Raw genomic sequence first — 12999 nt, 5'->3', positions numbered from 1 at the left:
AATGGGGAAAACAAAACAAGTGTTCATTATTCATGATCAGTTTGGACATCCATGAATTTCTATTTTAGAAGAAATAAAGATGAAAGTATAGGTTATAACCCATAGTGATTTTAAATGATTTTAGTAAACATTTTAAAATTGATTACTCAACTATGGAACAATGAAAAGAACTCTTGAGATGCAGTCCATGGGCAGACATGGAAACATGTTGAACTTATGCAGAGAATGAACTGTTGAATACCTTGAAGGTCAGTTTTGTCTGACTTGTCATGCATACTTGTTTCATTTTTATAAAACACAAAATTCAGTGTTTTCAAACAACCACCATGACTAGGTCAGCAGTTTGAACAGGCCTCGGCAGGGATGGCTCTTCTCTCTGCACATGGCATTGGCTGGGGTGACGTGCCTGGGGCTGGAACATCCAGATGGCCTCACCCCCATGCCTAGAACGTTGGTGTAGCCTGTTGACTGGGGTGCCTCTGCTCGCCCCATGATCCTCTCCAGCTGGGTAGCCTGAAGTCTTGTCCTGGTGCCTGGTCTCTCCTCCCACAAAGTGGAAGCTGCAAGTCTTCTTAAGGAGTCTTCAGAGTCATCATTTCTGCCTCGTGGGGCAGGTTCAAGGACATGGGAAATCGATTTCCACTCTTCATGGGATGATAGCACCCACCTAGGCTTGGAGAAGATTTTGACGGCTGTGTTTATAATCTACTACAAGGATGTCATAAGATGACAATATATTTTAGATTTTAAAAACTTTACTTAATGTACAGTTGTCATTCCCTGCTGTTTTTCCCTTTCTCCCACAGATGCCCATATATTACTACCCATCTGGTCAGTACCCTACCTCAACCACGCAGCAGTACCGGCCCATGGCCTCGGTTCAGTACAGTGCTCAGAGAGGCCAGCAGATGCCGCAGACAGCACAGCAAGCAGGTACTTGAAATCGGTCTCCCGTCTCCTCCTCTAACCCACTTACTTTTGCACGTAAATCTCTCAGCTGTGCCCTCCGGAGGAATATTCAAGTGCAGCAATTTAAACCAGCTCCTTTCCCTTTTCCGGGGAAGATAACGGGGCGTTGGATTACCTCTAGGTGGGAAAGTAACAGGTACCAGAAGGTGAAGTCCCCGTCACTCAGCATCCCAGGCATGCATGCTAAGCACAGTCTCCACGAGCTAGTTTGGAATCCTCTTAGTTTATTTTGAAGCAGAGAGACAACCATACCCGTCTTCCCAGTGCAGACCTTTTTATTTTTTCCCGATTTCAACTTCAAGAGCATTCTTCCCCAGTTCCTACGGCTAGGGGACCACGTTAGGTGGTGGGGACCCCGTCCTACAAAGCCCTGTCTTTAGAAGGAGGCCACTGACATTGCAGCCTGTGTCCCGGTGCAACTCGGACTCCACGGCTCCCTGTCCCGAGGGCCACCCGCCTCCGGCCAGAGCCCGGCAGCCACTGTGCAGTGGGAAGGGGGGCCGATGCACTGTACGAGAGTGAGTAGCAGGTCTCACAGTGAACCGGTCTCTTTCCCTACTGTGTCACACTCCTAACGGGATGCCGGCGCCCAGACAGCAGCAGCCGCCTGGCACGGCTGAGGGACTTGTGCTGGGGGGAGGGGTCTGTCCCTCCTGCTGACCACGCCGCAGGGCTCACTGTCATGCTGAAGACCAGACCGCCGGACTGGGGAGCCTGCCTGCCTTCCGTAAGTAGGTCCTGTTAGAGCAGTGCCCCCCCAGGGCTGCTCACCCATGCCTGCTCCGTAATCTGTCACCAGATTTCTGCACTCAGTGTGTGAATATAATAGCTACAGATGTATGTGTGAGAGAGAAACAGAAGATGTACCACTGTTATAAGCTATGACAAAACGTACAGTTCTTGCTGAGGATTGATACCAATAACAACCCCCACTCCCCCCAACAACACTCATGCTGACAGCGGCAGCATTTTGTCAGATTGGAGCGGTGATTACGTTCCTCTGTGTTTGGGAGAGCTTTATGGTCTTCAGGTCACCTCGTGGCCATTTAAAGGCTGTGGGAGAGGAACTAGAGAAACATGTAGCATCCAACCAGACTGTCTTGTGTCAACACTGTGTCAGTTTGGGAAACATTCGCTGTTGACCTCTGAATTGACGTTACCCCTTTTCAGTAATAAGAAAACGAAAGGTTTAAAAAAATTTTTAAAAAGAGCATTTGGTACAATTTTCTCTGAGTGTTGGAAAAAGTTATTATCTCTGTCATCTGGTAGTAATTGTGTTATCTGTTTCGATATAGACTACAGTAATGTGTTGTGTGCATTCTGCACTATCTTATTTTCTTTGGCGAATGTGTATCAAAGAATTATCTTATTCATAATTTTCAAGCTATTGGTCCAAAGGCCATGGTGAAGGTTTGCTTTTGGTTCCTAATGCCTTTAGGAGGAGAAAGGTGCATATCGCTAATTATACAAATAATTTGGAATTTCATTTCGTGCCGTTGTGCGACTGAAACAGATATTTCGGTCTTGTGTTAGAGTGTAGTTGATGAATAGGAATGTGGTTATAAATGTTCTGGAACCCTTGAACCCTGTAATCTCTGGGCCCATGTGAGGGGCCGAGGAAGTTGGATGGATGTGTTAACTGGGCAGCGGACTCAGGTTAAGAACAAGCCTCAGGTTTCCTCACGAGTGTCCACATAAGAAAGAACATGTGATCTCTTTACAAGTGAGAGAATTTAGGGACGCAGGAGCCACCCTCCCCATCTCAGAGAGCACTAACTAGCGTCAACCATGTTCCGTGGCAGCCTGATGGCTTTGACTGGTCCCTGCTCCCACCTCACCATGGAAATGCCACCCCCAGGCAAGAGAATGACACTGCCATTAGAAGAATGCCTTGGGGAGCAGTATGGTGCTCAAAATAGAAGCAAGTGCTTTAGGTAGGAAGGAAGTGAGTGGCAGCGCATGTGGTTGGGGAGGTGAGAAAAGAGAAATGATACATGAACAGTGCTTTCTCCAGAAGTGAAACATCAGTATACACACGTGGACTGAGACCTTTGAGCAGCTAGTTCTTGTGGTCATCACAGGTGACAACAGACCTAAAATCCACTGCCGTGTTGAATTTGCTGAAGGTTTGGGAAGGCAGATGATGTCGCCTGACCTCACTGAGAATCACCTCTGCTAATAAAATCCAGGACTTGTGCAATGTCTTGTGACATTCATGGAGGCTCCTGGTCCTACAGGTGGCGGCCCTTTTGCTGATTCAGTGACAATGTCTGAGACTTTCAAAAAGGGACATGGCAGGGTTGTTTGGGGGAGCAATTCTTTGTCAGTGGGCTATCTCATAGAGGACATAGCCTCTCTGAGATAGCTATAAAAACATTATTTCTTGAAGGAGCTCAAAGATAGGCCCTCTCTATCTTTAAGCTGACCTTGAACCAGTGTGGGCATGGCACACCCCTATGCCCTGCCTCACTCTTCCTCCTGTCTCCTACAGTTTTGCATCCTGGATCTGACTCTCTTCCATCTTTTACTGGCACTGACACCAGATTGTAGCATAGCAAATCCAGCTATCATGTGATTAAGCATTAGAACAAGACAAGGGTATGTCAGCTGAAACCAAATGAGATTTTAATCCTAATTTGCTTCTTGTCATCGTTCTTAATCTTTATTTAATTACAATAGAAAAAGTGTCCCTGAAATTGCTGTAAGTTACTACATCTTTCTAAAGCCTGAACAGTATCCATAGTGGGATTTTAGAAAGCGAATTGGATGTTCCATAATTGATAAATAGAACACTTAAGTGACACTGAGGCTCATAGAGGGGTCAGAAGAGCCTTCTATGGGTGATTTTGAACGCTTTGCTCTGCGAATGGGTGATCAAGGTGCTAAGCATGTGGCAGGAGCAGCTTATGTTGGTGATGATTATAAATAAAGGCCATGAATGTTAAAAACTTTGGAGAAATTATTAGCAGGCTTGCAAAGTGGTATTTGAACTTTGTAGCTACCTATGTGGGGAAAAGTAAAATCTTTAATTTATGTCTCTAATGGAAAAATTGATTATTGTCAATTTGGCATTAGCAGATACCCACAACAGTGGAGGAGATGGCAATTTTCTTTATGAGGCAATTGTTGATAACCAAGACTCCATAGAAAGGCAGTTAGGTTACAACTAAAAAAAAAACACACACACAACAAAAACAACTATGGTTTTCAAATCATTCTGGCTTTGAAAGATTTGGATGCGAGAGTGTCTTACTGGAGAGCAGATTTTGCTCAGTGGCCAGACACTGAAATGAAGTGCTGAGGAACAAACCTTCCAGCCCATCTTAGGAGGCAATTATTATACTGCTTTTAGTTAACACCTATGTCGCCATGGTTTTACTTTCTTTTTTTATAGGACGTTTATTAAAGCGGGGGACAGTGAAACAAGGAAGGGCCTAGTGGGGGAACTGAGCCCAGGTTGGACTGCTTTGGCTCACTAAGAAGTCAGAGAAAAGGAGGCCTTGGGAACAGTCAGGGGGTTAGCCCGGGATGAGCTGCCGCTACTCATTGATTTTACTCTTAATAACATCTTTAAGGCACAGAAATGTTAGCAATAATTATATACAACACGAGATCAGGATCTCTTATGGGCTAGATGCTGTACTTAGTGTTTACCAACATTGCAATGTTTACTCCCCACCGCAAAATTATAAGGGAAATACAGCTGTTAGCACTCCTGCTTTTCAGAGAGGTGAAATAGGTTACTCTGGGTCCCAAGGTTGAGTTGAAAGGAACAGCCAGGTGTTCATTAACCACTTCATGGTAACAACTTAAGCAAAGGTACTGGTTCTGTCTTCATTGGTGCCATGGATGATCACACAGAAACTTGCATGTTGGAACTAAATAACCAGGCCTCTGTTACAGAAGCAGATGACTATTAATTATTCAAATGCACAGGTTGGCTTAAGAACAGAACATATCAGGAACCTGGACTTTTGCTTCCCAATGCACCATGCGCTTCCACATGACTTCCTAGAGCTGGACAACAGCAGATGGCAGAGAGTGGCTGAAACATTTATGCATAAATCACACATTGGAAAGGGCAGGGGGAATTCCTATAAGATAGTGTCTCCAACTCCACTTAGAAGGAAATATATGTAGCGTCATTCTTGGATCTCCAAAATCTTGGGCATATCCTAAAAGAAACAAAAATGTGCTTGTAAGGTCCTGTATGCGTTTACAAATGGGCTTTTGGGAATGAATAAATCATGGTTTGGTATCAGCATAATACTGGCATCATAAAATGAATTGGGAAGTGTTTCTCTTCTAATTTTTAAAAATTTATTTATCTTCAAGTATTACAGATGTCCCCTTTCCTCCCACATTTACCCCTTCTAGCCTACACCCCAGGCCTTCACCATACTATTGTCTGTGTGTATGGGTTATGCATATATGTATGCAAATTCTTTGGTTAACCAGTTTCCTATGTTTTGAAAGAAATTGTGTAAAATTGGTGATAAAATGTTTGATAGAATATTCCAGTTAAACCATCTGGGCCTGGAGATTTTTAGAAACATTATTGTTTACTTTATATTTGAAGATAATTTCCAGAGCTTTTTAATTATGAATTCAATTAATTATGGTTATAGAACTACTCAGACTCTCATCTTTGCTGACTTTTTGGTAGTTTGTGGTAATTGAAGAAGTGTCCATTTCATCTAAGTTGTTAGCAGGATGCATTATCCTTTTAATAGCTACAGGATATGTTGTGATACCGTGTTTCATTCTTGATAGTGGTGACTTTTAAATTCTCATTTTATTTTTGTCAGTCTTGCTAGCTTTATCAATTTTATTGATATTTGCAAAGGACTAGCTATTTGTTTCATTGGTTGTTTCTATTGTTTAACGGTTTCAATTTTGTTGACTTCTGCATTTACCTTTATTCTTTTCTTTCTTCTGCTCACTTTAGGTTTTGCCCTACTTTTTGTAGTTTCTGGAGATTGTTAGATTATTGATTTGAAAACTGTTTTCTAATGTAAGCATTTAGTGCTATGAGTTTCCTTTTCAGCTCTGCTTTAGCTGTGTCCACACAAAATGAATATACTACACATATAAATATGCTATGTATTTTTAATTTTTGAGATTTCCTTTTGGAACTATGGATTATGTAGAGATAGATGTATTGTGTGTTTAGAGATTTTCCGTTATATATCAGGGAACACATTCTACATTGTTTAAATTCTTATAAAATTGTTGATGTTGGTTTATCTTGGTCAATGTTTCATGAGTATTCTGCTATTGTTGGGTGGAACATTCTATACATGTAAATGAAATCCTGATCATATTTTGTTGTTCAGAACTTATATACTTTTGCTTATTTTCTATTTACTAGTTTTAGTTTTATCAGTTGCTGAGAGGTGCATGTTCATGACTCCAACTATAAGACTTCTAAAAATCCTAAAATGAATTCCAAGGCAAAGGTTGTCCCCAGTATCCTCAAAGACTCAGGATGGGAGTTATTCAGAGCATGCTATTATTTTGTTTCATTCCCTAAAATAACTTAGAAAATTCCATAGAAATAGTCTATAAGGTAAAGGCCCTCTGAACATATATAGCTGATCTATAAGTTGCTGCCTATATCTCTTACTTGCCAAGCTTTCAATACTGCTGCTTAATGTCAGGTAATATTACTTTAGGTTTAGGTAGAAGAATAATGTGGATAACTGTTTAAACAGACAATCCAACAGCTCTGCTTTCCTAATAGACCATCATCTTAAGTATCATGAAAATAGAATAAAAAGAGAAGATGGCTGCAGAGCAGGAAGGGCGAAAAAACACAGAACTTGGGTGAATTTCAATTAGATGAACTTATGTCTGTAGTAAATCATTTGGTGTGGATTCTGAAAACTGTAAAGATGCCTCTAACCTCTGCTTTTTAAAATCCCCCCTTCTCCCACCCATCTGCCGAATGAGTCATTTAGGGTAAAAGCCAGTTGTATTGAACATTTTTCATGAAAATGTTTTACTTTTCAAAGTATAGTTCAGAAAGAAATTATGAAAAGGTCATCTTAAAAATGCATCATATTGCAAAATCTTACGTGGCTTCTGCCATGTTTCTTTAAGCCTGTGGACTTGAATCTCTTGCAGGAGACAATGGTGAGGTCTTTAGAAGTTTTTGAGCTTCTTTTCTCACTCTTCAACAGAAGTCTCCCTTGGACTTGCTCTTACACTCTGTCCAACGGCCATCCTGAGACCTGAATAGTAGAAATAGAAAAGGAATTTAATCTCTCAGTTTTGCGAAATGAGGAAACTGAAGGCCAGCCCCCACCCCCCACCCACCCAACGTGGAATAGCAGGCTCACGCAAGCTGACAGAGTCTGACCTGGGAGGTTTGGCCCTTGACTGTGAACTCAGTACCCTCTAACATGCGGGTTATAAGGAGAGCACAGAAAGAGAAGTGAAACTATCCAGGAAACTTGGATATATGTTATCACAACCCCCCCCCCCCAACCCCACCGCCACCCTTCATTAGAGAGAAATTGGAGCTTCACCATCATCTTCCCCTGCCCTGACAGAGAAGATGGAAATAAGCCTTCCACCAAGCTTTCTGTTGTCTAGTTGATCAGAGAGAAGAATGATGGGTGAGATAAAGATTGCAAATCTCTGTAAAAGAAAGAAAGGCATACAGAGGGATGGGGAGGGAAGAGGAAGCCAGGTCAGGGAGTGTAGATCCTGGTGGCTTTACTTTGCTAACTGATAGGATAACAGCATGATCCAAGAGTCATTCTGATACACAGTCTGACCATTAGGATAGAGATTGCATTGATTCAAACCTTCATTCTAATACCCTGAAAACCAGTTGTGTGTTCCTCAAGGAAGAAATACAGAGTTTGGGGGAGGGGGGGGGTCTGCCTGTCGAAAATACAAACTATACAATAGGACATTCGATTTTTCTGTTCCTCTCTGGAACAAAAGTCCAAAGTGCCTTTTGTCTTGTTAGGTAGAGCAATTCAACTCTAGGCCTGTAAAGAATCCTAACTGAGCTTGTAAATGCTACGCCCACCCTCTCATGTGGTTGTGTGGTTTTCGAGGGAGGGTTTCAGATGCCAGTGCTCCTCAAACGTTAATGTGTATATGTGCCTGCCAGGATCTTGTTCAGTGCATATTTTGATGCAGTAATTCTGGGGTGCATTCTGAGATTCTGCATTTCTAGCACACTCACTGGTGATGCTCATGCTGCTGGTCTGCCATCATAAGCACAATGTGACAGCACGTTTTTAGCCATGACTGACCTGTATATATAAGGCATTGCAAAAGAAAAGCACCACCCAAAGATACTCTTTTATTTGACATTATTTGTAGTTTAGGCACAAATCTAATACTTCATAGTCATCATATGATTTTATGAATTGTAGCTAGTATACAGCTAGAATTAATGTGCTAATGTTTACAAATCCAAATTATGAGTTAGAAAAGAAACACAGCATGATTCTACTACATAGCAAATACTCATAAGTGTTGAAAGAATGAATAATATGTGTACTTATTTTCATGTTGGCATGCATAGGGAATGTCTGAGAGAAAGAGAATGTAAAGATTTCAAAGGCTAATTGGAAACCTCTCAGCCATTCAATTCAAACATAGATTTTAGAGCAAAACTGTAGTTAAATGTTGTGAAATCAAGGAGATAGACAGCCAAACAAACCAATTCACATTAATAAATGAATAAACACATTTTTCAAAGTTCAAAGCCCAAAGAATATGTCATAGAACCTTTGGGCCACTTTCAGGAGTACAGCAGGTTTGGTATCATGGGCTTAGCAATCTGGGACTTTCTGTAAATGTAATGTAATAATGCTGCTATCACAACTCATTTTAGGTGAGTTCAGGTGGCAGTGAATAACCAGGCCCTGGCCACCTTCTTATCTCTCCCCCCGCGCCCCACTCCCCACCCCCGGTTCACAGCAAGTCTTTCCTTCTTGATGTTCCTTTCCTTCTAGATGCATAGTAAAGGAATGGACTCGGGGGTGTCTCTGGCAGGAAGGTGTAATTAGCTATGAAACGTGTATATCTGAAATAGGCCAAAGCCCCAGTTCCTTTCCCGATAGGTCTGCATACAAGTTCAATAAATAAGAACACGTTTAGCTTTAGTTGTTTTTCCCTTGAGGTAGAATATTTTTGTGGTATTAGCGTGTGGTTTCTATTAGCAGTGCCTAGTGAGAAGGGAGATTATTACCTCTTTAGTGTTCTGAAACACATTTGGAATGGGGCAAAATGTACCTAAATGGAGTCTATAAATTTGTTTAAGCAGAGCAGTTGCGCAAAGTGGACAGCGAATTCTGGAGTTGTAGCTTGACGAATTAAGCAGTCAGTGTCAATGGAATTGAGAGAGGTTTTATGTTAAGAAGAAACCTTTTCTCTTTCTTTGTCCATATGATGCCTCACCTTGACTTTCTCCTGCCGTTGGGGTCGGCTGGAGACGGGGAGAAGGCGCACCACAGCTAATGAAAGAATTTGGAATACCAGTGTGACCCATCAGAGATTAATACATAGACAGTGGGCTTTCTCCTTTTATCTTAAATGGTCATTCCCAAATGTGATTATTTTAATGCAGACTTATTTGTGTAAGCATTCCACATATACTTTTCCTACATTTTAATATTCAAAGGCCCATTAATATATATTTTTAATTTGAGAAAAAATGTGTTACCAATAACCACTCAGGGAAGCAACCCCAAAATTGTTCCACTCGAAAGGCCTGAAGCAGCGGTTTGTACTCTGGGTGTCGGCATCGTGATGTTACTAACAGCGGCGGGTCAATTAGCTAAGAGTTACATGAGGATTTAATTGTCTCACTTCTGTTAACATCAGTGGGAGTCACATGGAGAAGCCCATGTGGAACACGCTGTTCTGAAAATATTAGTCTAGAAACGGTTTCTATGGAAATGCTCATGTTTCTTTCATTAATTGGTCTAATTATTCCATTTATGGAAATGGGAATGAAAAGTATTAAACTGCGATTATGGGAAAGTTAACATTATTAGGAGCAATAATAGGAATCATGCTATTTTTAAGCCCGGAAATCAAACAAGTTCCCAAGCCAATAGAGACGGCAAGGTTCCCCCTGTCCCCTGGGAAGTTATAAGAAAAGGGATTTATCTAACACGTATGGAGTAGCTGCTTTCTAGCACTTTGCATTTGATGTAACTTCTGGTGTTTACCTTTTCATTTGTTATGTAGTTAAGCACTACTGGCATGGTTAGGATTCCTACTTTTCTATAAAGATAAGATAATGCTATATGATCTGCCTTACTTCCTATTTTCTTTGTACTATGCAAGGGAAAGTGGAAAGCAGTAGCTTAAACAAATTAGAGATGCTGAGAAAAGGTGACAAGATCCGCATAAAAATTCTGGTTTTTGAAAACTCTAACCTTCCCGTTTTTCTAAGAAGGAATCTGAATACTTTAGAAAAAAAACTAAAGAACCCAAACACCTTGTCCCAAGTGTCAGGTTTACCTAATGATTAGGTTTACCTAATGATTTAGGGGAACTAAATTAAGAAAAGTTTAAGAACTTTTGTTTTCTCCCTTTTTCCCCATCTTCCTTTTATTTCTTGTTCATTTGATCCCAACAATTCCTGCTGTCAGTTGTCACCTGGATCTATGAGCGACCCCATTTTTCTTAGGAAGCGCCCCCTTTTTGTAATTGCTCATAGTCTCCATTTCCACCCCATTCTCAAATCTGTTTTCTTATTTTATTTTCTGTCTTTAATTATTGACTCTACACAAGTTCTCTAAACTTTTTTTTCTTTTCCTTTCTCCTAATATTAAACAGGCTTTTCACTTCAAACTCTGGGTGTTTTCCACATCATGTTTTAGTTGTCTGCATTTTCCCTTTATCAGTCTCATTTCTTTCCACTCCACTCATCACATCCCTCTGCATTATGAGACAAGACACTTTATTCTTCCAGAGACATTCAAAATCTAACACTCAGATGCTTGCAAAGAACGTGCAGAATCTTCCCGCCCCCCCCCCCCCCCCATCAGACACAGAGAGTGCTGGCTATTTCTCTCTCTCACCTTGCTGTTCTGGGAGCCAGCATGCAGTCAGCCCTCAGGATTTGGGATTTCACTTAGAGAGCTTTAGTGATAAAAGAGGGAAGAGCATGTTGAACGATGTGACTTTTATCCTGCTTTCCAAGTTCAAAGATACAGTGGCATCCGCAGGAAAGCGGTTAGGCATTCAGCTGGTGTTTAAATTAGTCATTTCCAAGGGGTTCATGATTGCTTAAAACATCAGTGTTCCAATTTTGAATGGAAAGCAATTTGCAAATCAGCGACTGGAAAGGATACTACCCCTGAAGTGAGTAGCCCTGAAAAGCTTGCTCTTTAAAACGATTTCGTCTTCGCGTATAGCTACTTTCTGCAGGGACACAATTTAAACCCAGCCAAACCTCCACCCTAGCTTGCCCTTTCCCCAAATCATCAGCAGAAGAACAAAATTTGAATCAGCCCCACCAGCTCTAAAATGCCAAGGGCCCTCTGTCCAAATGAGAGCAACATAACGGTTCTGGAGCCAAGCAACTAGGACTAGAACCCAGGAAGGCTACAGGGTTTTGTGTGCCCGGTAGAGTTAGTATAATTCCTTTAACCCACAGTGACTCACAGGCCCTCTTTAGAGCTGCTGGAGCTCGCACGTCGAGTCACTCATTGATCCAGGTGTTATGGCAGAGGCTTTTTTGCACATGCTCTTTCAGTGAATACATGTTAGCAATGTGCACAAGCTGTCGCACTTACACTGTTGTCCAAATCCCTGAAGCTGTGCCCGCCCCCCCCCCTCTGTGATTTCATCCAGGTGCTCTCCACAGTTGTCAGCTGAGCCTCCCAGGCTGCAGAGATCTTGCTGCCCTTCAAGGCCTCCCACCAACCCCTAATTGCCTGCTAACATGTCCCTGACTCCCACTCCACTTCCTTGGAGGCTCCCAGAGACTCATTAAAACTGCATCTTTAAGGTTCTCTCAGATGTTCTTACTCTGTTGGTTTTGGTTTTTTATTTTTGCAGTAGGTCCAGCACCATTGCACTTGTTATGAGCTATTGTGGGTTATAACTGTTTCGAGAATAAAAAAATAAATGGCAGAAAGAGGGGCCAGAATAGAGGCCAGAAATGCAGGATGCTGTAATGGAGTACTCACACCATGGTATTGTAAGACCAGGCAGTAGAATCTTTCAGGCTTAGCTCCAAGTAGGTTTGCATGCTTTTTTTTCTCAAGGAAACAATTTATAAACAAATATCACTCTAATCACTCCTCTATGCAAGGACGGTGTTAACCAGAGTGGATGGTATTCCATTACAGAAGTTCATGTGCTCTTGAGTGAATCTTGATGGAGACCTTGATTTCCCCAATTAGGACCAACTAGATCTATCTGGTAGGAAAGGCTCTGCTTTTACTGGGGAGGTGAGTCAGAGAGAACAATCCCAGGACAAAAACTAAATCAGAAAAGCTCCCGCCATAGCTAAAAATTATGCATTAATTAGGAGAAAGACAAGACAGTCCTAATGTTAATTTTGTTGTTTTAATAGTGTGTGTGCATGTAGCTTTTTATAAATTGTGAAAACACAATTGTTGTTTTCAACAGTACTTACAGTAATTTTTTAAAAAACACAAAAACTCCCACTACCACAACAATGAATTCTATTTTTGCTTGTTTATGCATGTTACAGACACATACCTGGTTGAAATCATAGATCATGCCACATTCTTATTAATGCATTTTTATCTATTCAAAAATCCTCATTATAACTGATTCTTACAACATTTGTGTGACACTATTTTTTGAGAAGTAAAACTGCATTTGCAGATGGCATGCATGCTTACCTAAAATTTTCAAAACAGTCTACGAAAGTACTAGTACTAATAAGTGAATTTAACAGTGTTGCAGAGTGTAACATACAGGAATTAATTGTATTTTTATAGACTGGCAGCAAATAAATGGAAAATTTTAAATGTCAATTTGTAATCATATGTGACACAATTTTAATAGCAATAATTA

At 41.2% G+C, this 12999-nt stretch overlaps 1 protein-coding gene across 1 annotated transcript in view; it reads left to right on the top strand.

The window, feature by feature from the left end:
• Positions 1–12999, top strand: part of ARPP21 (cAMP regulated phosphoprotein 21) — a 99832-nt gene that overhangs the window by 52636 nt on the left and 34197 nt on the right. Inside the window, exon 18 of the mRNA XM_079795493.1 lies at positions 807–933. Coding sequence (XP_079651619.1) covers positions 807–933 — 127 coding nt within the window. The remainder of the gene's footprint in view (positions 1–806; positions 934–12999) is intronic.

Source organism: Cnephaeus nilssonii, assembly GCF_951640355.1.
Source record: "Cnephaeus nilssonii genome assembly, chromosome: 17".
NCBI classification, from domain to species: Eukaryota; Metazoa; Chordata; class Mammalia; order Chiroptera; family Vespertilionidae; genus Cnephaeus; species Cnephaeus nilssonii.
Note: the sequence above shows the minus strand (reverse complement) of the source record. Positions and strands in the feature narration are given on the sequence as shown.